At 38.7% G+C, this 27,481-nt stretch overlaps 1 protein-coding gene across 4 annotated transcripts in view; it reads right to left on the bottom strand.

The window, feature by feature from the left end:
- crp (cropped) overlaps window positions 1-27,481 on the bottom strand; it is a 51,582-nt gene that overhangs the window by 23,677 nt on the left and 424 nt on the right. For 2 of the 4 annotated variants that reach the window (XM_067134410.1, XM_067134413.1), the window contains exons 2-4: window positions 18,087-18,252; window positions 3,508-3,634; window positions 3,156-3,388 (exon numbers count right to left, since the gene is read on the bottom strand). In XM_067134410.1, coding sequence (XP_066990511.1) covers window positions 3,156-3,388; window positions 3,508-3,634; window positions 18,087-18,252 — 526 coding nt within the window. Of the gene's footprint in view, window positions 1-3,155; window positions 3,389-3,507; window positions 3,635-18,086; window positions 18,253-26,927; window positions 27,437-27,481 lie in introns of those variants that run through there. The other 2 variants (XM_067134412.1, XM_067134411.1) reach the window with 2 other exon arrangements.

Here is a 27,481-nt window from a genome sequence, read left to right on the forward strand (position 1 = left end):
TAACTTGAAGCTGAAACTAAAAACACCCTACAAAAACAGCTGACAGACTGTTTAGATTTAATACAATACACCTGGAAGAGCTCAATAAAGACCAGTTAACATTAGGAATGTATATCAGTCTGGTGGAAAAGAAACATGGAGATGCAGGGTAAGATGATATAAACCAGGGGTGGGATACAATAAAGAAGAGACTACAGCAAAAGATGCAGCCAATTTTCAGGTGATGAAGAAAATAGGGTAAAACATAATAAGTACTCACACCTAGTTAGAAAATCTAAACCCAAGTTAAGAAGTGATACAAGAGAATATTTGGACAAGCAGTCTAATGGTGCGGTGTTAATAAAATACCCAAGGGTGAAAGGAACAGGAGAAAAATACCTATCATCAACAAGACAACTCCAGTGGAACATTTTTGGTCATTACTAAGAGATCTGTGGCAGATAATCTGATATACCAGATGCTGAAGACCTGAATGTAATTAGAAAAAACATCTGGTTTTAAACTGGAATCAATAATGAAACTTTGGAAGTGAAAAATAACTGGCTATGATGGAATCAATGTGTAGAGATGATTTTGGCTGAAAATGAAATGACACCCTGTTTTGCAGAATAAGGAATAGAGAAACAAATCCTGATGACCAGGAATTGTAAGTCATTGAGGTAGGTACCAAAGAAAGCTGATTTAACTGTTAAAAAAAAAAAAAAAACGCATCGCATATGTCGGTTGTAACGCAAATATCCATCATGTTTCTTCTCGATAGGCTAGAAAAAACAATTTATTTAAAGCTTAAGAGATGAAAAAGCTTCATTTAGAAAAGGCAGGAGTTGCACAGCATCTATTTAAGTCATATTATGAAGCAAGGTATGAATTTAAAAACCATCTTTTAGTTGCTTTTTGTTGATTACCACAGTGTTATGTTTTCTGTTATTACACTTTTGCAGCTTGCCCACCTTCTGAGTTTCATGATGAAAAAATGTGACTGGAGATGAAGATAAGGTTTACATTGGAATAATGATAGACAAGATACTCATAATTTGGAGATGAAGCTGTTGTAATCTGCAAAACATTGAGACTTACAAAGCTTAATGTTTAACATAATGCTGACAGAGGATGAATAGAAGGATAAATGATCCTTCAAATATTTAGGAACAATAATATGTATCGCAGATTCTCTTATGCAGGGATTTAATGGAAGAGTAAAGAAGCAAATCAAACGATGGGCAGGCTGAATAACACTGGGAATCAAACTGATTACAACTGCATAAAAATTCTCTATCAAGATGATTTTGTCTATTTGGGAAAATAGTACAGTAATGCTTTTTAAAAAGATCATATGGCATGAAAGTTAGAAATACCATAAGAAAATTACAGATGGAAACTTGACTTATCCATTGCACAACCTCTGTTGGACATTGCTCCTCTATACACCAAAAAAGGTTGGAGGACCCAGACCTACTTGGATGAGAACTATGAGACATACAGTTGAAGATGAGAGGAGAATTGTTTAACCCTTAAACGCCGACTGGACGTATTTTACGTCGACAAAAATTATCTGTCGGGTGTCAAGTGGACGTAAAATACGTCGACTACAAAAAGTTTTTTTAAATATTCACGGTAAAATAATTATAGGCCTCGTTTGCGAAAAATTTTAAATCACGCGCCTTGAGGGACGCTGGGAGTTTACGGATCACGCTGTTGTTTTGTTTACAAGCGTGACCCAGCTGTGCATGCACGAATTTCTTTCTTATCCCAAAAGAAAGTATCAGCTAACTCTGCTGAAAATCTCAGAAATTCTTTAGTCACTTTGTCGTAATTTTTGCACCATTTTCTATTAACCATTACATAAACTTTTATATATGAAAATGTGTGCAATTCCATGTAGAATACAACAAAAAATAAAGCATGGTTGTAGCTTTTATCAATTTTGACATATTTTCATATAAATCAAGATAAGTGCCAAAATTTCAACCTTCAGTCAACTTTGACTCGACCAAAATGGTCGAAAAATGCAATTGTAAGCTAAACCTCTTACATTCTAGTAACATTCAATCATTTACCTTCATTTTGCAATAAACGAGACGTCTCTAGCACAATATTTCGATTTATCGTGAATTTTTGAAAAAAACTTTTTCCTTACCTCCGCACGCGCTAACTTGGCTGAAAATCTTAGAATTTCTTTAGTCACTTTGTCGTAATTTTCGCACCGTTTTCTATTAGGCGTTACATAAAGTGTTATACATGAAAATGTGTGCAATTCCATGTAGAATACAACAAAAAATAACTCACGGTTGTAGCTTTTATCAGTTTTGAAATATTTTCATATAAATCCCGATAAATAGAAAAAATTCGACCTTCGGTCAACTTTAACTCGACCAAAATGGTTGAAAACTGCAATTGTAAGCTAAAACACTTAAAGTCTAGTAATATTCAATCAATTACCTTCATTTTGTAACAAACGGGAAGTCTCTAGCACAATATTTCGATTTATGGTGAATTTTTGAAAAAACTTTTTTTTTTTTTTTTTCAAGTCTGCGCATTAGGAATTCATGCATCATTTTGCAAAAATATTTTCTCTGTGTTGCTTTGATCGTTTTACAATTTGTTATATAACAAAATCATTGCAATTTAGTGTATACAAAAAAAAAAAAAAAAAAAAAAAAAAAAAAAAAAAAAAAAAAAACTCATTAGCTTTAACCGTTTTGCTCACAGCACGATTTGTATACAATTATATATGAAAAATTTTTTTTTTGTGCTGTCATATATTCCAATATTTATATATGATAATGATATTTTTTTTCATTTCTGATGGTTGCATACTAAACTTCAGGCAGTGAGAAAAAAGGAGCCAAAAATGAACTCTTAATCTTAAAAACTAAGCGTGCTGTGATTTTTTGAAAAACTTTTTTTCCGCTTCGGCGCAAACTCCCGAACCCTGCCGGCATATGGCAGACACTTTTGTAAATAGAGGCTCGGCATTTAAGGGTTAAACACAGGAAAAACGTGAGGCAAGGACCAATAAAGACAATGACATTCTTCCAACGATGACGTTCAAAAACCCTCAAGAGCTATAAGAATTACCTAGTAAGTGTTGTACTACTTAATGTAATTGCTTGCTCGACAGAAATACTTATCAAGATACAATATGTAATACTGACCTGTTGTGACAAATCCTTTATGCGCTCTGGAAAAGTTTGTGCATCTTGAGATCGGATGTGCTCTTCAAGAGACATGCGATGACGTCGTTCACGATCCAACTGCACTCTCAGATCAATCATCTCACGACGTAGCTCTTCTGTAGCGGGCCCATTATCCACTTGAGTGCTAACGACAGTATCACCAACAGTGGTAACGCCATCGTCACAAGCACTATCCACGGCTGCTGGGCTACCTGTAACATTATTTAGCACACTCACTCCCAACATACACAACCATAACATAAGTTTTTAATGAATAACTGACAAAACACAAATTTATCAACATTTACATACCTATCAAGTCTATTCTTACCTTCAGCATCAGCATGGTGCTGTTGTTGATTAAGAAGTCTTTTCAATTGACAATTCTGGGAAAGTAAACGAGTTTTCTCCTGCTCTAACTGATAAATGTACTCAGCTGTTTGTTGCAATATTGCTGCCTGAAATGACAAAACCAAAAATATTGTGTGTAATTTTTTACATTAAATTTACAAAACTAGGACTGATTTATAATTAAGAGAAAATGCTGGAAGGCAAAGCATAAATAGATAGAAAAACGATGCCATCTGTGGTATCCCACAAATAAAATTATTCAAGATGTTGGTCTACTTAGCTGCAATTTCTAAAAATGTTATTTGCCTTCTCTAAAACTGAAGCAATAATAAAAACAAAAATAAGTAGAAACAAGAATGTAAAAAATTTGTTAATTACTTGATCAAGGAATGAGAAGAGAGAGAGAGAGAGAGAGAGAGAGAGAGAGAGAGAGAGAGAGAGAGAGAGAGAGAGAGAGAGAGAGAGAGAGAGAGAGAGATGAAATTATATGAACATGTGCTGTATATCTGCCCAAGTATCAAAAGGTGAAAATAATGCGTTATAAATACTGACCAGTTCTATCTCAGTCTTCTAAAGACATCTTAAAAAAATATAAAAAAAGCATAAAACTCATGGCATGTGAGGTCACTGCTCTATTTACAACATGTTATATGCAGGTGGGCTCACACCTTTATTATTAGGCCAGTAAACTGTCTTCCTTAAAATTTATACATTTTACACATTTACTCTGAAACAAATGGATTAAGTTATACATTCCTTAGCTGATATTCAGTCATATTTTTACAAAAAGTTTTTTCCCAGACCTGCAAGATATACAAAAGGGTTTGACAAATACTTCATGTAGTACTGTTATAGAACTCTTGATGCTTGTTTCATTGTATTATTGGTTCTTAATGTTACATTAAATCCGAAACTTCTACAGGAGTTGGGGAACATCTTGAACAGATAGTCTGGGCGCCTAGCTTCCCTATAAATAAAGAAATTTGTCAAGCAACAAAGACCAAGTAATAAATGCTACGTGATTCCCGGAGTTGGCATAGCAATCATTTGGAGATCTGTCTCATTCTCTCCTCCCTCTTTTGCTTCTCTTTCTCTCCTCCCTCTTTTGCTTCTCATTTTCTCCTCCCTCTTTTGCTTCTCATTTTCTCCTCCCTCTTTTGCTTCTCATTCTCTCCTCCCTCTTTTGCTTCTCTTTCTCTCCTCCCTCTTTTGCTTCTCATTTTCTCCTCCCTCTTTTGCTTCTCATTTTCTCCTCCCTCTTTTGCTTCTCATTCTCTCCTCCCTCTTTTGCTTCTCTTTCTCTCCTCCCTTTGCTTTTCTCTCCTCTCTTTTCTCTCTCCTCCCTCTTTTGCTTCTCATTCTCTCCTCCCTCTTTTGCTTCTCATTTTCTCCTCCTCTTTTCCATTTTCTCCTCCCTTTTGCTTCTCATTTCTCCTCCCACTTTGCTTCTCATTCTCTCCTCCCTCTTTTTGCTTCTCATTCTCTCCTCCCTCTTTTTTTCTCTTTCTCTCCTCCTCTTTTGCTTCTCATTTTCTCCTCCCTCTTTTTCTCATTTTCTCCTCCCTCTTTGCTTCTCATTCTCTCCTCCCACTTTTGCTTCTCATTCTCTCCTCCCTCTTTTGCTTCTCATTCTCTCCTCCTCTTTTGCTTCTTTTCTCTCCTCCTCTTTTGCTTCTCATTTTCTCCTCCCTCTTTTTGCTTCTCATTTTCTCCTCCCTCTTTTGCTTCTCTTTTTTTCTCCTCCCTCTTTTGCTTCTCATTCATTTCTCCTCCCTCTTTTGCTTCTCATTCTCTCCTCCCTCTTTTGCTTCTCATTCTCTCCTCCCTCTTTTTGCTTCTCATTTTCTCCTCCCTTTTGCTTCTCATTTCTCTTTTGCTTCTCATTTTCTCCTCCCTCTTTTGCTTTCATTCTCTCCTCCTCTTTTGCTTTTCATTTTCTCCTCCCTCTTTTGCTTCTCATTTTTCTCCTCCCTCTTTTGCTTCTCATTTCTCTCCCTCTTTTGCATTTCTCATTCTCTCCTCCCTCTTTTGCTTCTCATTTCTCCTCTTTGCTTCTCATTCTCTCCTCCTCTTTTGCTTCTCTTTCTCTCCTCCCTCTTTTGCTTCTCATTTTCTCCTCCCTCTTTTGCTTCTCATTCTCTCCTCCCTCTTTTGCTTCTCATTCTCTCCTCCCTCTTTTGCTTCTCATTCTCTCCTCTCTCTTTTGCTTCTCATTCTCTCCTCCCTCTTTTGCTTCTCATTTTCTCCTCCCTCTTTTGCTTCTCATTTTCTCCTCCCTCTTTTGCTTCTCATTTTCTCCTCCCTCTTTTGCTCCTCATTTCTCCTCCCTCTTTTGCTTCTCATTCTCTCCTCCCTCTTTTGCTTCTCATTTTCTCCTCCCTCTTTTGCTTCTCATTTCTTTCTTTTTCTCTCTCCTCTTTTGCTTCTCATTCTCTCCTCCCTCTTTTGCTTCTCATTCTCTCCTCCCTCTTTTGCTTCTCATTCTCTCCTCCCTCTTTTGCTTTTCTTTCTCTTCCCTCTTTGGCTTCTCATTTTCTCCTCCCTCTTTTGCTTCTCATTCTCTCCTCCTCTTTTGCCTCTTTCTCTCTCTCCTCTTTTGCTTCTCTTTTGCTTCTCATTTCTCTCCCTCTTTTGCTTCTCATTCTCTCCTCCCTCTTTTGCTTCTCATTTTCTCCTCCCTCTTTTGCTTCTCATTTTCTCCTCCCTCTTTTGCTTCTCATTTCTCCTCCCTCTTTTGCTTCTCATTCTCTCCTCCCTCTTTTGCTTCTCATTCTCTCCTCCCTCTTTTGCTTCTCTTTCTCTCCTCCCTCTTTTGCTTCTCATTTTCTCCTCCCTCTTTGCTTCTCATTTTCTCCCTCTCTCATTCTCTTCTCTCTTTTACTTCTCATTCTCTCCTCCTCTTTTGCTTCTCATTCTCTCCTCCCTCTTTTTGCTTCTCATTTTCTCCTCCCTCTTTTTGCTTCTCATTTTCTCCTCCTCTTTTGCTTCTCATTTTCTCCTCCCTCTTTTGCTTCTCATTTTCTCCTCCTCTTTTGCTCCTCATTTCTCCTCCTCCTCCTCTTTTGCTTCTCATTCTCTCCTCCCTCTTTTGCTTCTCATTTTCTCCTCCCTCTTTTGCTTCTCATTCTCTCCTCCCTCTTTTGCTTCTCATTCTCTCCTCCCTCTTTTGCTTCTCATTCTCTCCTCCCTCTTTTGCTTTTCTTTCTCTCCTCCCTCTTTGGCTTCTCATTTTCTCCTCCCTCTTTTGCTTCTCATTCTCTCCTCCCTCTTTTGCTTCTCATTCTCTCCTCCCTCTTTTGCTTCTCATTTTCTCCTCCTCTTTTGCTTCTCATTCTCTCCTCTCTCTTTTGCTTCTCATTCTCTCCTCCCTCTTTTGCTATGTCCAATTTCAATGTAAGTCTTGAGAACTATTAAATCTTGTCTTCAAAATATTCTGGAAAAACTAACAAATAAGAATAATGATAGAATATATATGTACCCTTACTGTGTTTTCTTTTCTAATTTTGTTTCAGGATTATTACCATTCGTTTTTGGCTTGAGAGAGAGAGAGAGAGAGAGAGAGAGAGAGAGAGAGAGAGAGAGAGAGAGAGAGAGAGAGAGAGAGAGAGAGAGAGACTGATTGCATTCGACCTCTAACCTTTGACCCAGACGAGGTTTACTCACTTAAAGATAATGTTCCCGACTGAACCCCAATGCAAGCAACCTAGTTTCCGAGAAATGTGATCCGACGTCGGAAAATGTGGTACATGATTCCATGAAAACATTTCTCCATCTTTTCCTTGTCCCAAGAAAAGGGAGGATGAATGGGCGGAAAGTCGCATCACTGCCGTGCATTGGATATAGGAGTTTGTTTTTGGTATGGGAAAACTTAGAAAAAATGACTCAACCACCAAAACTTCATTATTTCAATGGCACAGGTCATATCGATCACCCCTCTCATCGAACTGTAATAATGGCTTTTTCTTTCGGGATTTAACTATAAATAAACAAGGTTTTCTGTTGGGTTTTGTCCTTTTCACAGTCAAGGTGATTACTGACAAACATCTGCAACAAAGACTATGTTTGCAAACTTCCTTACGAGCAGTTTTCACAAAGCCCTTTGAAGTGACATGCTTCCAAAAGAAAAAGTTAAACTGGTTAAAATTATTTCTCAGAACAATGCTGACTTGACTGTCAATTGTTATATATGCATGTTATTTTTGATAAGTGCTGAAAAAACATCTTAAAGGAAAGCCTTTGATTTTCCATCATTAATGAGAACACACCACATATTCAGTCTGATATGATTTGATTTCCAATACATTTTATAATAATAACACTGATTTGTCGTAATAAGAGTACTGAATCAACGTAAGGCAGTGGAGTTGGCCTCAAAACAATCCGAGAGATTTCTACGACGATGACGGAGACGACGAAAATGTCTACAATAACTACTAGGTCTATTTGACGGAATATAATTTTTCCTGCATCGACACGTTGAGGGGAATGAAATTCTTATACACACCAAATTGGGCGTTATAATCAGCGTCATACGGTAATTTAAGGACATTTGTCGATTAAGTTTTCGATATGACCGGCCCGTGTACTGAGTTGGTTCGAGGTTGAATCAGTTTTTAGTAAAAGTTGGTTTCCTTGCAGAGTAATGATGTCACCGGACCAACGTACTGTGTGTCAAGCCTTCCTAGGAAATGTACAATAAACTCCAAATAATCGTTAAAACTCACTATGCTGCCGTGAACGTTGGCGAAGGATGATAGGCTTTTATCCTGTGGTGATATTTGTTCCTCCAGCTATGATGTGCAAAGCCAATACTTTCGTAATCTTTTCAAGAAATATCCTGGATTCTTAAAATCTGACTTCACTTGAATATTCACGTGATAGGAAAGCATCAGTACATTTAAAATAAAGTTTGATTTACAAAACTTCGGAGCATTGCGGATACAATATTATTATTTGAAAAAATGGGTCGAATTCTCAGCCAGGAGCTTCACCGTCCGGGTCGAAGGTTTACTGCTCGTATCATTACATACACAGCCTTGGCCTGACAATAACCGTTATAAACTAAGTACGTTAATCACAAACTGGTTACTCCGAGAACAACTGCATTACATTTAGCCATCATAATGCATCCTTTTCCTTTTCAGAATGGTGAGTTTGGCACCAATTGCACAGGTGGCCGGTAATAAAGTCACAGGTAAAAACTAAGAAAAAAGCCATTAATTTATGGTGGCAATTAAAGTAAAAGAGAAAATATCTTGGATCTTTCCTAGAGAGTGTCCTCGAAAGGTTTTCGGGGGTCGTTATCTACGACTAACGTTTCCGTTGCGGTCATTATCTTTATGATATTTGCAGTCTTTTGTTTATGTTTTTTACGGTAATCCCCAACGAGCTTGAACTAAACACGCCGCCAAGGTGGATACATACCGGGTTAAAACCCTTGGGAGTCACCATCTGGGAAAGATTAATGTGACTTTTTTACCTGGCACTTCTTCACACTAAGTAGACAGAGTACGGAGGCACTTCTCCTTAGGTCTTGCTCAGTATAGTATTACTTCATCGGCCGCCTTAACGACTTGAGGTTACTGGCGCAATGACTATTACAAATACACACACACACACACACACATATATATATATATATATATATATATATATATATATATATATAATATATATCCAATGGAAAATCATTATTCCTATACAGTTGAAAATCATTGTTCCAGAGGGGAATTATTGCTGTAATAATGATTTTGTTATGGGTGGAAGGGCTCGACGCAAGTCCTCTACTCGTTCGGCACGACCAACTCAAATTTCAGAGGGAAAGCGGGAAGGAGGCAGGCTATGTTATGAAAGCCATTCCAGCAAGAAGAGGGAGTTGCTGTACAATGTTTGGTGTCAGGAGGATGAAGCAGCGTGCTTTCCTCATCATGCGAACTGGCATTTAAGAGACTCCCCTGTAATTCTTCCACGGAAGACTTGTATAACAAACATATCTAATCGTAAGTGAGGGCAATCTTGATTAAACATTGCTAGAAACAGCATCTGAAAATATGAATTAAAACAATGTGACATCTTTCCTCAAGTGTGACAAATCTGCGTTTACCGTAAGGGGATGGTGAGGCGGAAAACATTAGTTTCCGGGCAGTAGCCCTGGGTCAAGTCAATCCTTTCATTAAAGGGCATCCGTACTTAACTGTCCAGATAAACTTGGACAATATGTGAAGTATAAGAAAAAAATCACCCACCAAAAAAGGAGCATTACAAAATAAATTAAAATTAGTAGGTTATGTGAACAAACACTCAAAAATTAGACATTCCATGACTTAATGTTGTTATTCCGAAAAGGAAAGAAAATGTTAACCGAGATTAGTTAATATTTAAATTTGATCTAATTTTTGCTGACATACGACACCTTCACGTCCAATAACAACTTACCGTTTTCAAAAGAAGCGTGAACTCATGTGACTCTACTCATGCAAAAAATAAAACGAATAAATACCACACAGAATTAATCATAACAGATGAAGATCAAAGGAAAGGGTTATCATCCATAATCCCAATTTCCTTCGATAAATGGAAACATGTCAACAGTGTATTCCTTCGATAAATGGAAACATGTCAACAGTGTACAGTGATGGGGGGGGATCCCTTTTTGACTGACTGCATTAGTTCACCTATAGACAGCTTCCCACACTATGGTCTTTGGGAAATGCCTCCTGAAAAGGAAGAGAGAGACTTTTGCTGCCCTCACATTCTATGATAATGCCCGCCAGCTGTAACGCCTCCGAATTTCACCACCGAGCCTTCTTCCAAAACATGATAATCGTAATGACAAGAAAAACAAAGATCTTTAAACGTCACGAAATTTATGGCAATACATGACAGTGGTGCCTTTCCCTTACCGCTTAAAGGCCATCACCCACCTCAATCAAGAAAGTCAAAGTCGTACCCCAACTCTCCCTAATCCATCTTCGCTATCACTCTCCGAGCCTCCTCCCTCCAATGTTTCCTCCCATCGACCGCCACTATGGCAACCCCTTCCCCGGAAACACTTCTTCGTTCTCTAAAGCCCTTGCTTTTTATATATATATATATATATATATATATATATATATATATATATATATATATATATATATATGAAATAAACAAATCTGTCCCCCCTCCAAAGGAACAATCCAACGAACCGACGCGAGTGCGACCCAGACAAGAGACGGAACCCCAACAGGCTCGAGCGTACTTTTGACCTTGAAAACGCTGTGAGCTGTGTTGGTGGTTGAGAGGGGTGACGGGAGACGGGGAATGTGAAGTTGAACAGGAAGGAGAGAGAGAGAGAGAGAGAGAGAGCAGAGTAACACGTAACACGGTTGAAGGCTAATAGGGAGGAGGGGGAGGACAGAGAGGGGTTGGGGAACAGACAGCTGAGCCGCCTACCGTGGCGTTTCTTAGCTCATTCCTTCTTGCCCCTCACTACCACACACACCAATACGTCACTCATTGACTTCAAAGGCCGCCTGATGCTACGAATGTAACTGATGTTACTTCAAGCTGATAAGGGAGGGGGGGGGGATAGCCATGATAAACGTTAAGCGTTACCACAGACCCAGAGAGTATCATCACCAGCCGTCATCCTGTCACATTCGTTATTCGCAAACTGTTTGTTGTTCAAACACCTGCCTGCCTATGCAATAATCCACATCATGTAGTGTCAGCCTATAGGTCATGAATTTTAGAGGAACTTTACAGTAAAACATAAACATGGGAAAAAATCAGTCACAGCTAGGTGGACATTTTTTCACCACATTCTACACAGGAAAAGTTGAACAGCTGGGTAGACATTTTATTACCATATTCTACACACGAAAAGCAAGTCCTTTCGCCGGAAGTGACGTTATGTATCAAAATGAAGCCCAGATCAGGGAGGACTACGTCAGCAATGTTTAACAAAGCAAAAATATCAATTTAATTTGAACTCAGTTAACCCCTGGCCATTAGGTTAGTTGTCATGATATATGCATCCATCCGAACACAAAATTACACGTTCCTAGTTTTCGGAAAAATGTTCCATTTCAGCTTCAGCACCGTAGGAATATTAAAACTTCTTCCTCTGTGAAGTTTTGACATCAACGTAAATTTCAATCATTAGTTCAAATATGGTAAGAAAAACAGACGATATTGCGTTCTTAGTAACGCAGTCCATCGTGGTCACACATTCTATTTTTTACTTAGAATACAAGATAAAAAAAAATGTGGCAACATTCCTGTGTACGCATGATTAAGACAACCTATACTGATAACCACAACAGCATTTGAAAGTTTTACCTCCTAACATTTATTTATTAGATTTGCCTTTCCCGCAAATGGAAAGTCACTAAAATCCGAAAACCTGCAGTAGTGATCTGCATCATTCACAACCCCTAAATAAACATACTGATAAGTTCCGACGATACTTAGCAACAACGGACGAAATGCTGGCGAAGTAAGTATTGTCATAACAGACGTGAGTATCTACTGTACTAAGCAGTAACAAACTCATCCCAACAAGCGAAACCAATTCCTCTAAGTGAACTGAATCAACAAAACGTCACATTCAGATTAAGATTCCTAAAATAGTTTCCTTTCCCGCCATTTTTCATGTTGGCGGGTTGTGATTGCAGTCAGCTGGCTAGTATCACGTGGCGTCAACTTGGGAAAAAAAAAAGTCAGTCCGTATCTAGTCGAAGGCAATTTTCCTTTGACACCACCATACTCATTGTGCTAAAAGGTAACTCAACACCAGATTCATTATGATGTAATTAAAGTACTCCGTTCAAACATAAGCAATGCAGTTTTTAGCAGTGTACAATGCAGGAACGGTGCGGGGTCCTGAAATGCGCGCCACATGGTCGCCGCTAGCCTCACACCACCCCCATGCCAACCACGTGGCCCAACTGTCATTTGCCGGAATACTGTTGCCAATGTATCTCCCATCCTTAGCACACATCATAGATAAGATCTGCCATATGAAATATTACCTTCATGTAGGTTTTGTTGAACTACTCCTTGCAGGGATTTCGATACAATCTGCCATGTTTAATTTCACCCTCACCACGCGGCCGACAGACAAAACAGAGGGGGCGGGGCGAGGCTACGCACGGTCGATCGTCTCCATGGAAACGGAATCAGCTGGCTCAATATTAAACAACGCAGATAAAAGGGACACACCCTTTACCTTCAACAGATAAACACCTCGGGAGCTTCAAATGAAAGGGCACTTGGGAGTGGAGAAACAGGCCATCTGTGCCCTAAAGACACAAAACCGAGTCAAAGTAAAGCATCATTTTACAAGACGATAAAAGCGGGGGCCGTTCAACGGCGGGAACTGTCTTCTCAACCCTCCCACAGATCCTCCCCCACCAACACGACAGGGACCCTCCGGCTCTGACCAGCCAGCTGATAGTTCCCGCCACTCACACACTACCATTCATGACACAAGCTCTCCACATACACATAAACACGCACATAAAACCTACATAAGTAAACATTCTTAACTACGTATTCGATAGATTATCAAACAAGAAAGGGTTTGGAATAAATACACACATATATAACTACGTCATAAATTTTACTAAATCAAGATAATTACAAAAGCGATTAACTACGGTTTTAAAAAAATACTGTGCAGAGCATTGTTAGTGTCAAGATATTCAAAGCTAATATTCCCTGCAAAAAATTTCCATGAAGTGACTAACCAGGGAACTGTCCATGACAAACCACAATACGAAAATGACAAGGAGCCCAGGGAAGGGTTGGTTACCAAGCAACTCTACAGCATTCACTTATGCTTTTATCTCAAGATTTTTATCCTGGCGAAAACTTGACCGGCTCTGGTGAAGAAACCATCCCATTCACCGCACGACCAACATCCAAGGACAAAGTTACTATACTACTACAATGACCGGTGTAACGAGAAGTTCCGCGACGTCTCGCACACACCACACCGACTTCCACTTGGACTCATTTATTACCAACAAGGCCCAGCAAAAAAGTTTCCTTCACTATATAATGATCTCTTCAACCCAACGAAGATCTGGAATACCAGCCAAGCCGCGTTGCAAGCCACTTACTATGGGGAGTGGGAAGTTTCTCCCTGACGTTCCACTAAGGTACAATAATGTCGGCTTCTATTAAATTCCGGGCGCAAGATCTTTTCTAATCTAGAAAAATTGGTTCTACGTACATACAGAGCAACTCCAATGCATGAACTCTCCTCTCTATGATAAGACCTACTTTTAACAAGGTTTCCTGGTAAACAAACCATAGAGAGAGAGAGAGAGAGAGAGAGAGAGAGAGAGAGAGAGAGAGAGAGAGAGAGAGAGAGGAAAAAATGAAATACGGGGTGTACTACACCCAGCATTTAATTTTTTCCTGTGGGTATCAGAGACAAATCATCAGGGTATATATATATATATATATATATATATATATATATATATATATATATATATATATATATATATATATATATATATATATATACACCTCATAGCTGCGTAGTCAAATTCTGCACCACTCTTGCTCGACCACACAGACGATGGTTGGAATCCTCGCCGAAGCAGAAGCACTTGACTACTATAAACTCCCCTGGCTTCAAGTTATGGCCAAGGTATAGTGAACTGGATATTTGTAGTATAATGTTTGTGAATTATGATGAACCAAGAGTTACAAACTTCCCATCAGAAATTGGTTGATATCGATGCTAAATTCATAACATGAATTCGACACGGCAAGGTCAGTAGTAACTTACAGGGTGATCTAGGTCACAGTCTTCCGCTGTTTCTGAACCAGACCATTGTTGGAATCCTGGATAGTGCACAAATATTTATAAATTTTGGTTGTAAGTTATTCCCAAGTTCGTCGTCGTCCTGATATTAGCAGTTATGATTTGGCCCATCGACGGATGGTCTCTTGTTTGATACTTTTACATAAGCTGTATTTTAACAGAGATCTCTCACGTTCACAATTGATCCCTGATCCCCTTCTCCTGCCGAGAGAGACCAACCACATTCGCTGAGCAGCAGCAGCAGCGGCAATATGCTGTAAATATGCCTCGCTGACGAACTCTGTTCCAGAGGTCCTTTATTCCTTACACCGCTGAAGTGTGGAGGTCTCCCTAGGATGTCGTGCAATTGGAACTTCGCAAGTTCGAGCGAAGATGCAATGCATTACTACCCTAATTCTGTTCTCCTTGCATTTTAATACATTTTTATCTATTTATCAATTTATTTTTTCTTTTTAATAAGTGGTATCTCTTCTTCCTGTATTTCCCTTTACCTTCTCTTTCTTCGTAATGAAGACCATATTCTTTGGAAGCTTGAATTTCAAGTCAGTGACCCCTGTGGGCTTGTTCCATGTGAATAGGTTTCATCTGAATAATAATAATCATCATCATCATTATCTATCGAACTGAGTAACAAACATTTCTGGCTTAATATTTGTAAATATAAAAGTCATGTTTGTTTAAAATTGTATGTATATGTATGTATGTGTATATAATATTTATATATATATATATATATATATATATATATATATATATTTGTAAATATATATGGTTATATTTATTTATACTTTATAATGCTTTCTTGTGATCAACAAAAGCAAAAAGAAGTCTTTTTAAAATTTCACATACCGTACTGTCACAAAAATCTAAAATACTGTATCTGATATACCGTCTGCAACTCCTGCCTTTTCCAAAATCCAGCTTGTTCATCATCATCTTCGCCGCCACTCTCCCAAAGCTAGGGGGTTGGTTGTCTTGATGCATCTTCCATCTGTCTACCGAAAACATCTTACTCCGTTAGACCATTCTCCCAATCATCCTTCACTGTATCTTGCCATCTACTGTATAACCCTTTGCCTAACCCTCGACATTTCACCCTATCATGACATGGGTAGACCTCTCTCATTCTCACTTATCTTGACCACCCAGAACCCTCTCATGAGAGATCACCAAAATCCACCTCAGCCTCAGCAAGCATCCGGAGTCTTCCTTTCTTGCTTGCTCCTCATTCCTTCTGATGCGGTGCAATACAGCTTCATTCGCAGTTTTTTCCCAAGCATTCTTTTGCCACACGCTAACTCTGCATTTCCCCCAAACTACTTTTACCCTTTTCCAACCTCGGCTTCAGAACATTCCTCCAGGCTTTACAAAGATTTCAAGTATATGAAATTCTCTTCCTGTTTTGAATCTAGGCGTCTTGTATCTTGCATAACCCACACTTACCTTAATATTACCCAATTCAAAAGATTCCGGCCACTCTCTTACTCGTGTTGACTATTTTTTTTTTTTTTTAGTCTGCAGTAATCAACCACATCCACTGCACAGATTTTCACCCTAACCACTACAAAGAGAAATGGTCAAGTGCTAATCCTTGATATACACATACTCTTAATTTCAAAACTCTTTTTTGATGTCTCTGATCTCTTAAACATCATTTCAACCATTCTGACTGACTTTTCTCGCACTGAACTTACTTAAAACAGACCTCTCGCTCTAATGAAGCCTTAATGCTGTTGAAAATTCATCTCCACTGCTCGTAATCTTCCATCAATTATTCTTTCTAAAACCTTCAACAAGTATTCTGCCAGTTTGCCGTACTCCATTAAAAACCCTTGTTTAAACAATTAGCATCAGATTTTTTTATCATTTGGCAGCTTGTTCATCTCGACACTTTTAATCATTATTTTTCTCCAGCTTTGAGAATACGCATACTTAATACTTACAGCACAACCAAATTATGTGCACTACCCCTGAGTTGCCACATTCAGTCAAGTCACCTTTGGTACCTTAGCTACATCTTCCAGTTCCCAATCAAGCTTTATTTCCTCTTGTCATACTCTAAATACAACAGTCTAGTCAGTAGACGAGTTATTTCCGTTCACTAGCGGATTGTGGGGCACGTTCCCCCCATGAAAAACAATGATAAAATAATATGAAGATTTAGATAACATAATGAGAAATATAAAAATGGAAAATAAAAAATCTATTATAGAAATAAAATTTTGAGAAAAAAATTATATATATATATATATATATATATATATATATATATATATATATATATATATATATATATATGAAAACTGGTGCGCCCTCCCATGAAATTTTTCCGGACCCGGTAGTGTTTCCGTTTCAGCAAAAATGACCTCTGCCTTGATTCCATCATAAGCTGGTGTTTTAAATCTAAAGCTCGTTTATTACTGATCCCTTTTCAAAAATTGTGAATTCATCCATAATCACATTCCGGTAGGTTTCTGGTACTGCAATTAAATTACCGTCCTCATATATCTAAGTCACTGACCTAGAAAAAATATTCCGCCTAACACTTTTTTTTTGGTGATATTATTGATCCCTCCCTCCTCTCCCATTACGCACGTGACTGTTTTGATTTTTTCCAGTATTCATAATTACCTCTTCCTGGTATTTCACCTTCAACTCCTTCGGAGAGTTCATTCATAGCACACAATATTATTTATATTGCAATGTTTTAATTTACAATTTTCCAGCAGTCATCTACAGCTCAGTCAGCGCCCTTTCAGCATTTGGCATTAAGATTATGTCAACTCCTTGTGTATCAATCCCATCTGCTCTTCCTGAATGCACACATTAACTTCCTACCTCTCCTCTGCACCGTGATTTTCAAGTTACGATGACTTGAATTCATTTTCTACCTATTGTATTTTTCTAATTTCCTATTTTAACATTTTCCTTGGTATTTACAGAAATGGAATGGAATATAAAATTTCGGTCAACAGAGCAAAAAAGGTTTGGAAGGGGTAACAGGAAGAAAACCTGGCAGTTGCACTATGATACAGTTATTATGAGAGGGTGGAAAGTAAAATGTCAGTAAGGGGACATAGACAGAGGTACAGTCAAAGGAAAGAAAGGATTTACTGCTAGGGAGGGGCCGAAGGGACGCTGCTCAGAACCTCAAGTAATGCCTACAGTGCACCATGGCCGGGACCAGGGACCATTCTAAATTGCATCTGTTCATTTTTATGGTAGAATCCACAGATAATTCAGTCAATAAACAGTAGCCCTCTCCTTATAGTAAGTACGCAGTTCCTAGCTGACTAAGGCCAGTGATCCCTGCCATTTCCTTTTCATCATCCGCTGCCAATGACTTCTGGTGGTCATCCTGAACAAGGTCATCATTTTCGACTATGGTTCTAGCCCTTCCCTGGAGCGGTGTCAACATACAAGGCAACCAGAGCTCATAACCAGGGCTTATGGGGCTTAATCCTAGTGACCTTCAGCTATTCATTTTCTTTGATGTCATGCTCTAATTTATTCCTAAATCTAACGGTGAAGAGGGCGGGAAAATTCTCCCTTCAGAAAATACATCTCAAAAGCATTTGGTTCCTATCAACTCGGTTCGCATCCACAAGTCAAAAACCCATTCGTTCTTTGGAAACAAACTGGTCCTCAGAAGTACAGACCTCTTTCATTTCATGACCCGACCCTCGCCACTCGCTCTCATGAAAACCATTAACACTGGTAGTGAATGTTATCCTCACCTTGCTTAGCTTTTCGCCTTCGTGATGGGGCAGAAGGGTCTTGAGAGAAGCAAATCCAGCGTTGATACTCTGCATTCTACGGCGTTCGTTGCTGTTAGCAATTTCACGCCTAATGCGCTTTTCTTGCTCCATGGCTGTCTTAGGAGAAACGGGTCGGCCGCCCAATCTGCAAGGAATAAATATATTTAACGTTATATAACAATGCACAAAGAACATATAAAACAAAACATGAGCACTTATTATATTCACTAAGATCTTACTCGTCTTATAACGACGGATTTTAGAGGGGAAGGGATAACAATCTACCAGAAACGTGGAAATACGAATGATATTGCTTCTTTCCACGAGTCACACCAATGCTTCAGAGTCAATATCTGCTACCACGCGACCGACCCTAAGCAAAGAACACTACAGCTTGCAATTCTTGCCAAGGTACTTTTTTCCAAGCCTATTCACTGGCATTTGTTGTAAGCAGGAAAAATCCTGCTGTGCCAGCAATATTCACCTCCTCAAGTTCAAAGGGAACTAGATATTTCCTACCAGTCACAACGAGGAGACCACCATCAGTAGATGACTGAAATGTACCAAAAGTAGCTGTGACTTCGTCGTCGAAAACCATGTCCTGTACTGTTACACAAAAAATACGCGTCAAAAATAAAGACCGTATTCACGTCTGATTTCGCTATAACTTCTAAAGCAAAATGTGCTTTAGAGGGCGCATTCATAAAATAGAAAATCGTGTGCAAAGCGGATCAACACATGGAACATAATTATGTGCACACAAATTTCAATGCCATTACTAAAAAAATACTTGATATACTGCCAAAATCAGAATAAACTTCTTCAAGCAGCACACTGAACATAAAATTGTTCAAAAGAGACCGAGGACTGAGACGGGAAACCTCATCCAACAACCACATGACTGCAATAATGCAGTCTGGGCGCGGCCTCACCAAAAAGCCCAGTCCCATATACACCGTCCTTCACACAGCCAGCTGATTCCTCTAAATATAGCGCCCAACATGACAGCCAAGCAACAACACGTAAGCAGAATACGTTACCTTGGTATCTGATAAAGTAAACATAAATGTACCTACACCATTTAATTTTGTAAACAATTTACGTCGCCATAACGGCAATATAGTGTAATAGATACACTTTCACCATTCCATACGGACTATTTCTCATTGCTCTGTGACACACACACACACACACACACACACACACACATATATATATATATATATATATATATATATATATATATATATATATATATATATATATATATATATATATATATATATATATATGTGTGTGTGTGTGTGTGTGTGTGTAGTGTACACTGATTGTCACAAAAACCCAAACCAGAATCAATAAAATGAGTCATTTTGAACCCAAGATGACAACACTGACGCTGTTATGATGCGTTCCTCCCTCACCCTTTCGAAACACCGTCAACGAGAGACGGACTCCATGACCCTTGGAACAATTCTTCCCCTCCGTTCTCCAATCCTGCGTACTCCATGTTCGTAGTAACCCGTAGGGAAGGAAGAGGCCACGCTTAGGCCTATTCACTCTCGCCAGCATTATCCACGTTTGACTCATCGCCCTTGACGCCAGGTTTCTAAACCCAGTGCTTTACATTTATAACCAATGGTTTTTACGTATGGCGGTGCTATATCTGTGAAAACTACATTACATCCTATACTTTAAAAGCTGTTTGCGAGGTTTAGATAAAATAAATAACTTGCAATGGAGCTAACATTACACATCATCATGGAAAAAACAACATCCTAACCAACAATTGTGTTGGCCTACTAAGGGCAACAGCACTCACTAGTCAATTAGTCACGTTACCTTCCGCCAATAACCAGTTATGTGGCAAGATCACCTTTAAGTCGTTCCCTAGACCCAGACACTAACAGAATTAGGTAAGCATATCTTGTGATGACAACTGACTTGAAAATTATGCGAAAAGTATGTAACGATTTATACGATGAGAGAGAGAGAGAGAGAGAGAGAGAGAGAGAGAGAGAGAGAGAGAGAGAGAGAGAGAGAGATTCACCAAACACCTGTTGACAAAAGACTTAACAACCAGTTCATAAATTTATAATTCACGCACACAAATATGTACAGTAATTTCAACTGTTATAAATACAACACCTAAGTGATATTTTCTAAAGATATAAGACTAGCAGCTAACACAGTTAACCGCAAATGTACAGTACTACGACCTACACCACTACTTAGAATCTTGCCAAATCAAGGAACAAGTGATCACACCAATCGACCTCGCAACCAGAAGGGATAAAACGAGCCTGTCTTTTTAAGGAGAAAACAGGAGTTATTCAAAGGTGATCAATTCCACCAATATTCACCAGTGGAAATAAAATACTATCAAATTATAAATTAAAGTTAAACGAAGCGGCAAGGAGGTAACACATACTTTTTCCCAAAGAACATTAATTACACATATCATTCCATAAGGTGGTAAAAGACGACAGTGACAGTGCTTTCTAGTTTCCATTCAAGAGTTCTTCGATATCAGCGTACTTAATACACCACCTAATTATATAACCTGCACACCTGCTCAAGATGCAGACAACAATATTCTTATACGTCGGTAACAATTTTAAATCTGTCAGTTCTCACTAAAAAGTGACCAAAAAAGTAAGAAGGAATAACGAATGAACTTTCTTTTCATCAAGATCAAACACTCCATTTACCATTTCCTTAGAAATAAGCGTACAAGCAACTTCGACATTATTAGAGCCTCTGCCGTGAAACTGAAAGTGTCATATGGCCGACATACATATAGGTAAAGCCCATCTGTGTTGGCCTCATTCGCCCGCAAGCCTGGCAGGCAATCGATTGGCACCGTTGTCTAGACGTCTGCCGGAACAGACCCCGTCCCATCCTCACCCCCACCCTCTCCTCTGTGCCACCACACTTCCCGGACCAACCACCCACCCAACAACTCAAAATTTACTATTTTCCCATACATAACTAGCCTAGATGGAAAAGTACTTTTTTCCAAAACAGTAAGTGGAGCAATGCAAACGATAGTCAAATGTAAACTACAATCAGGTCTGCAGTGTACATCCCGTGTAACAGTGAGCTATGAGCTAAGTTACTGAGGTGTTTTTTTTCATTACACAAAGACTAAGGGATGTACATGCACACTGCTAAATCTCGCTATCACATAACCAGAGACTGGCACTGTTAAATCTGCAAAACGACCAACGCCCCAACAAACGGCCCACCCCCCTCAACCAGCAGCTAGCTTCACATAAGTGTAGGGTACAGTGTTTCAGATATGCTGAACAAATGAAGAGCACCAAGTGTGACACTTATGAAAATCATAAACTACAATGGCTGAACCACAAAAGATTTGGACAATCCGAGAGTGAGGAGAACGAGAGGCAACCCTTCCGGACATGGCATGCCACGCATATTTGGCATTCTCTCACGCCTGCAACCCGGGCATAATACCCAACTTCCCTCGCCCGCCTCCACTCCGTTAACACAACACGGAAACAAAGGCTAGCTGATGATGGAGAAACACTATGGGCATTGGAGTGAAACTGAGCATGTGACTAAAACTGTTTTAAAAATTTATTTATCTTCAGATACCATTAAATGTAAACAAAAGCCACAAATGAATATAATCAGCAATCCCATTGCCGAAAAATAATACACTTGCTCATCGACCAGACAGTTGATCGCGTGGCAACTCCAATCGAATGGCCTTGGCCACTCAAGTATTTCAGTAAGGACGATGCGGAGAGCGTGTGTGACTGGCATTCCCGCGGCCACACCAACGTAAACAGCACAACACAGCACTTGGGCAGCATTTCCAGGTCCAGAGTGACAGCTGACTGAATTTCCTAAGTGACCTGAACAACAGCTAACGCTAACTGAATTAGATAGTAACCTGAAAACGTCAGCAAGATGCGATACAGCCTCACACGAGAATTAAAAAGAAAGACAAAAAAATCGTCTGGTGAACGAATGCAGCGTAAGGATACCAGTGCTCATTCAAGTAGCAAATACAATGACTTGCACCTAAGCATATTAATAATGTGAATGTTACCTAACCCAAATATTTAACTGAAAGACAAATGAGATTCAACATTTACCTCAAAATAATGATGTACAATCCTCCCAAAAATGTACCGTATCTTCTAAGGACGATAAATGGGGGAGTAAGACGCAAGGCTGCGATGTGCATCGTCTGGGTACGAAATCTACAAGCTACCGATCACGTAAGACAAACAGGAACAGAGGTTACTACACAACATGAAAAAGTTTAATGCATAATATATATATATATATATATATATATATATATATATATATATATATATATATATATGAAGCTACAAATATAATATATATACAAATATATTCATAATGATATATATAAATGTATATATAATATCAAATTATACGACTATATAAATCATAGTGTGATTTATATATCACAGGTGAAAAATAAGAGACCGATAGGTCCTGACCGGCTTCGACTTTATTTCCAAGCCATTGACGAAGGACTGATACAGAGTATTAGAAATCACAAATATATATACTACAGGAACAGTACTGACGAATATACACAACATACACAACCGCTAGCGACTACACATCCACCCATAGGCCGGTGTCAGGGTAGGAGTTGCCTTCAAAGCTAATTTGGCTAAAAATCACAATATACTCTGAGGGGACAACACTGATAAACATACCGACCATGTCGCCTATGGTAGGTATGTTTATCAGTGTTGTCCCCCGAGAGTATATTGTGATTTTTAGCCAAATGAGTTTTGAGGACAACTACTACCTTGACACCGGCCTATGGGCGGATATGTAGTTTCCAATGGTTGTGTATGTTCGTCAGTACTGTTCCTGTAGTATATATATATATTTGTGACTTTTAATACTCTGTATCAGTCCTTCGTCCATGGCTTGGAAATAAAGTCGAAACTGGTCAGGACCGTACACCCCGTCTCTTATTTTTCACTTGTGGTAATGCGTGATAAATGAATCACGTACAAATGTGATTATAATCATTATATATATGTATATATATATGGCAGTATAAAGATTTGAATTCAAAATCAAAACGCTGGAATGCCTTTTAAATCTTTCTTCAGGAAGATACAAAGTACGGAAGATTATCCAATTTTCCAACAAACATGAAGAGATGAGTCTCCAAATGCTACATGAGCATCAGTGAGATAACACCATCTGATTCAGCTGAGAACTTGGGGAGTACAGGGAAGCATCTGACACAACATACCCTTGAAGTTTATCTTTTGAGGCCTAGCAAAGTCTGACGCCTAATCTGGTTCTATTATCAAAAGCACCTTTATTTTTAAATGCTTCTATTGACTAGGGAATACTTCTATGCCCAACGGATTTTTCCCTCAGGGTCGGGATTCATAATAAACCACTATCTGGAGTTCAGTAACTCGACTAAATCTAAAATGGAAACAGCATGACACACGCTTTACTAGCACAATAACTACATAGGAATGATACGAGGCTGCGAAAGAATTTAGCACTAACACATCACTTATCGATAGCTAAGTAGCTGCAATGTCGAAATACCCTCAGCTGTCTACACTATGCTGACACATCACTTAACGATAGCAAAGTAGCTGCAATGTCGAAATGCCTTCAGCTGTCTGCAATATACTATATTAAATTGTTCACAACATTCGAAGAAATGCATTTCTAACAGAACTGTAATAAAATAAGATTACGTAAAATCAGAATGTTTCATGTCATCTGTACACCCTAAGACCTTTTCATTCTTTTTAGCCAAGGTCAAACTACCTGTCAAGTGTTACTACATCATAGTAAAGGAAGGGCAACTACAATAGACTAAAAAAATTCTAATGGCTTATCTATTTACTGAATCCGCTGTTAATTATTATAACACAGTAATGTGAACCAACAGCCACATAGCCTATCCAGAAGCCTAGCGGATAAGAAAAAAGGCGGTTCAAATTCATTTGGCGGCGCTGGTGGCATGCTGCAACCATATGATACGTGGGTGGGAATGACTCAGCTCCGGCGTCTTCCTACCTCGACATCCCCATCTCTTTCCGCTGTCAAAACGACCCCAAAATTCCTTCCTCCACACAACACCCCCCCCATATTAAATTAGCTTGGAGGGAAATGTCCAAGTCCTCATTACTGTACACGAGTCAAAACTGAATTCCGTTACCCAAAGCCATTCATGGCACCCCCGTGAAGACCCATTTTCTTAAGACACAGGATACTTTTGGAATCACTCTGGGACACTGGACACCTTCCCACTCAGCCAGATCGTTTCACCGAAGGTTTCTTTGATTATATTACTAAAATTCTAGGCGTCATTCTTGACTGCAAATTCACCACTGGGTAACATATCGTGTCTCTTCAACTGAACACAAAATCGGTATAATGAATCTACCTCTAGTAAGCATGACGTATAACACATTTCTCATAATTATTATCCTCCTTTCCTTTCAGATCTTCCAAGACTACAAATTCACCAAATTGTACCAAGTAATTACAGAAGTAATTACAAAAATCTTGCATTTTCTGTAGCAAGGCTCCAAACCACAATTTTTCAAGTTGTTGTTGTGACCAAACTATGAAATGATTTTCCTAATCCTGTAATAGACTCCTTTAAAACTTCAAAAGTGAGGGGACAAATTCAGTTTATATATATATATATATATATATATATATATATATATATATATATATATATATATATATATATATATATATATATATATATATATATATTTGATATCCCAATTGGCATTCATCGCTAACACATTTTCAATGAAGCTAACTAGGCAACGCAATGTTAACACCAATCTAACACTCAATTTGCAAATTCATTATTAAAAAATCTATGTGATTATACTAGTAGCCTATTTTAAAAGGATAAATTACACCAAGACATGAAAATGTCAACCATTAATTCTTGAAATTACATAAGATTCAAAATCAAGTAGTTGGCAGTCACACACACACAATATATATATATATATATATATATATATATATATATATATATATATATATATATATATATATATATATATACAAGTACTTTAGCAGTACTTAATATAAGGAAATCACAGTAAATTATACAAACAATAAAAATCGCTCTCTTCTACCAAACCTTTAAAAAATCGTTAACTCGAATTTTATCTTAAAAGAGTTAAGTAACTGATTAAATGAGACGTCTACAAAACAAGCAATGAGCAGAGTAACAATGAAATGTAAAAAAAAAAAAAAAGGGGGAGGAGACTGGCAATGTTTTGGGTAGGTAACCAATCATGGTCCTAAGAGAGCGTTACGCCATCGTGTTTACAACTTTATTCCGCACCAAACGGACCTAATACCACGCCCCCGCCTCCCAAACACACAAAAATACCCTTTAACTCCTTTCCGCCAATTGGCCCCTTGCAAACGAGAACAAGTGGAACATGTCTTCGCACCGAAAATTTCACCTGCCCTTTACTGTGCGTAGCTCATTCAAGGCACAATCTGATTGTTCTCTAATTTAAAGCCAGTAATCATACGTATTACGAAGGCAGAGATCTACCAATATACAAGTGAATTAATGATTTTATGTTTACACAAACACTGAATAACCATATAAACAAACTGGACACTTTAGACTTAATACAATAAATGAACTCGAAATAGTGCATATAATCACAATATGTTAACACATTTAAACTGCTCCGAGTCGTTTGCAAAATCTATAACCTTAAGACCTTTGCCAAACATTAAGCTCATTCCCCGACGATAACCGACATTATGGAAACCTCCCTATTAATGCCGACAACGCTCTGTCACCTTGAGTGATGAACCTGATGACACGTCGTCTGCTGGGGATGGTGTTGACATGCACACCAATGCATTATCACATCATAATAAAACCACAAGTAGGTTACATGTTGGTATACATGTAAGTTCCTGCATGTTATCTTTTAAAATCTTTTCGGATAAGTACCTTTTGATACTTCTGGTATCATACGCTACGTGAAGAAAACCACGAGAAATGTTCAAATGTTATTAATAATTACCTCCATCTGTGCTGAATGACACTCTTTAAATAATAACACATCTGCACCACGATAATTATTCGAACTATGGAAAATAAATTTAAATTGCAGTAAACTATGGAACACCGTATTTTGGTAATGGACTAAGGCCTAAATCGTACTAGATAATCCTTAATCACATATCTATAGATAAGAAATCTAACCACTGTTTACTTGGTGTGCACATTTTACGCTAAATTACACGTTCGACTGTTAATACTTTTCTTGGCCGTAGTCAAGTCTTTCATGAAAATCGGTCTAGTTCACAACAAACTTGCCGTACGCCTACTTGGCTTACGGATGACTGCAAAATAAAATTGCCACTACTCGGTAACAACCACAGATCTGAAAATTAATACCTGATCTAGGAGGAAAGCCGTTCTCAACCACATATAGAGTAATTTAGTCTACGTCTAAGTGCTGAGACATGGAATGCGTCACGTAGGCTAACATTCTAACAATAAAAAATGACCAAACCTAGTTAGGCTAGGCTATTCGGTAACCATTTCACAAATCTGTTAGCTTAAAATAAACTGCCAAATATCTAGGCTATTAACATACATTCCGAAATGTACATATTAGTTGCCTACAAACGGATGGAATGTCGGGCCTGGGCAATCTTATCTTTTTCAATCCCTGGTTCTCTCTTGGTTCTGTGTTTAACCAGATAAATATCAGTAAGACAATAAAACTTGCTCCTCGGTGGAATATCTGAGTAACATACCGAGATGACGTGGACCGGGAACCCTTAACAACCGTAGGATAATAGGTAGGCAATCATCTCCGGATCCCCTTTACAAAGGCCTCACATGGATACGATCCACGGGGAAATCGAGCTTCATGACTTCGGCAACGAAATCTGCATCAAGTGGGCAAGACAGACACAACGGAAAAACATGAAGGGTCAAGTGAAGACATTGGCGTTATCTCAAGGGGGAAGAGTTTAAGAGAGCGAAGAGGCCCCACCCTGAGTGTGCGCGGGGCTCCTCCATGTGACTTCAGACCCCAACATCATCATCATCAGCTGATCACGTCAATATCAGCTGTTGGAAGAAAACAAACTTTCTACCTCCTTCAGTTCACATTCTAAACACGGACATACAGCATCACAATCTATACGATTCTTCCGACGCAGTGATGGAAGGGATGCGAGGGAGGGGTTGCCGTCACATCGGTCGAAAAAGGGAGATATGTGGCAGAGCGGCCATATGGCAGACTGCTGCCGCTGCTGCTGCTGCTGCGGTGCTGTCAGCTGATCGTCCGCGCCCGGCATGGCGG

Source organism: Macrobrachium rosenbergii, chromosome 36 (genome assembly GCF_040412425.1).
Source record: "Macrobrachium rosenbergii isolate ZJJX-2024 chromosome 36, ASM4041242v1, whole genome shotgun sequence".
In the NCBI taxonomy this organism is placed as follows: Eukaryota; Metazoa; Arthropoda; class Malacostraca; order Decapoda; family Palaemonidae; genus Macrobrachium; species Macrobrachium rosenbergii.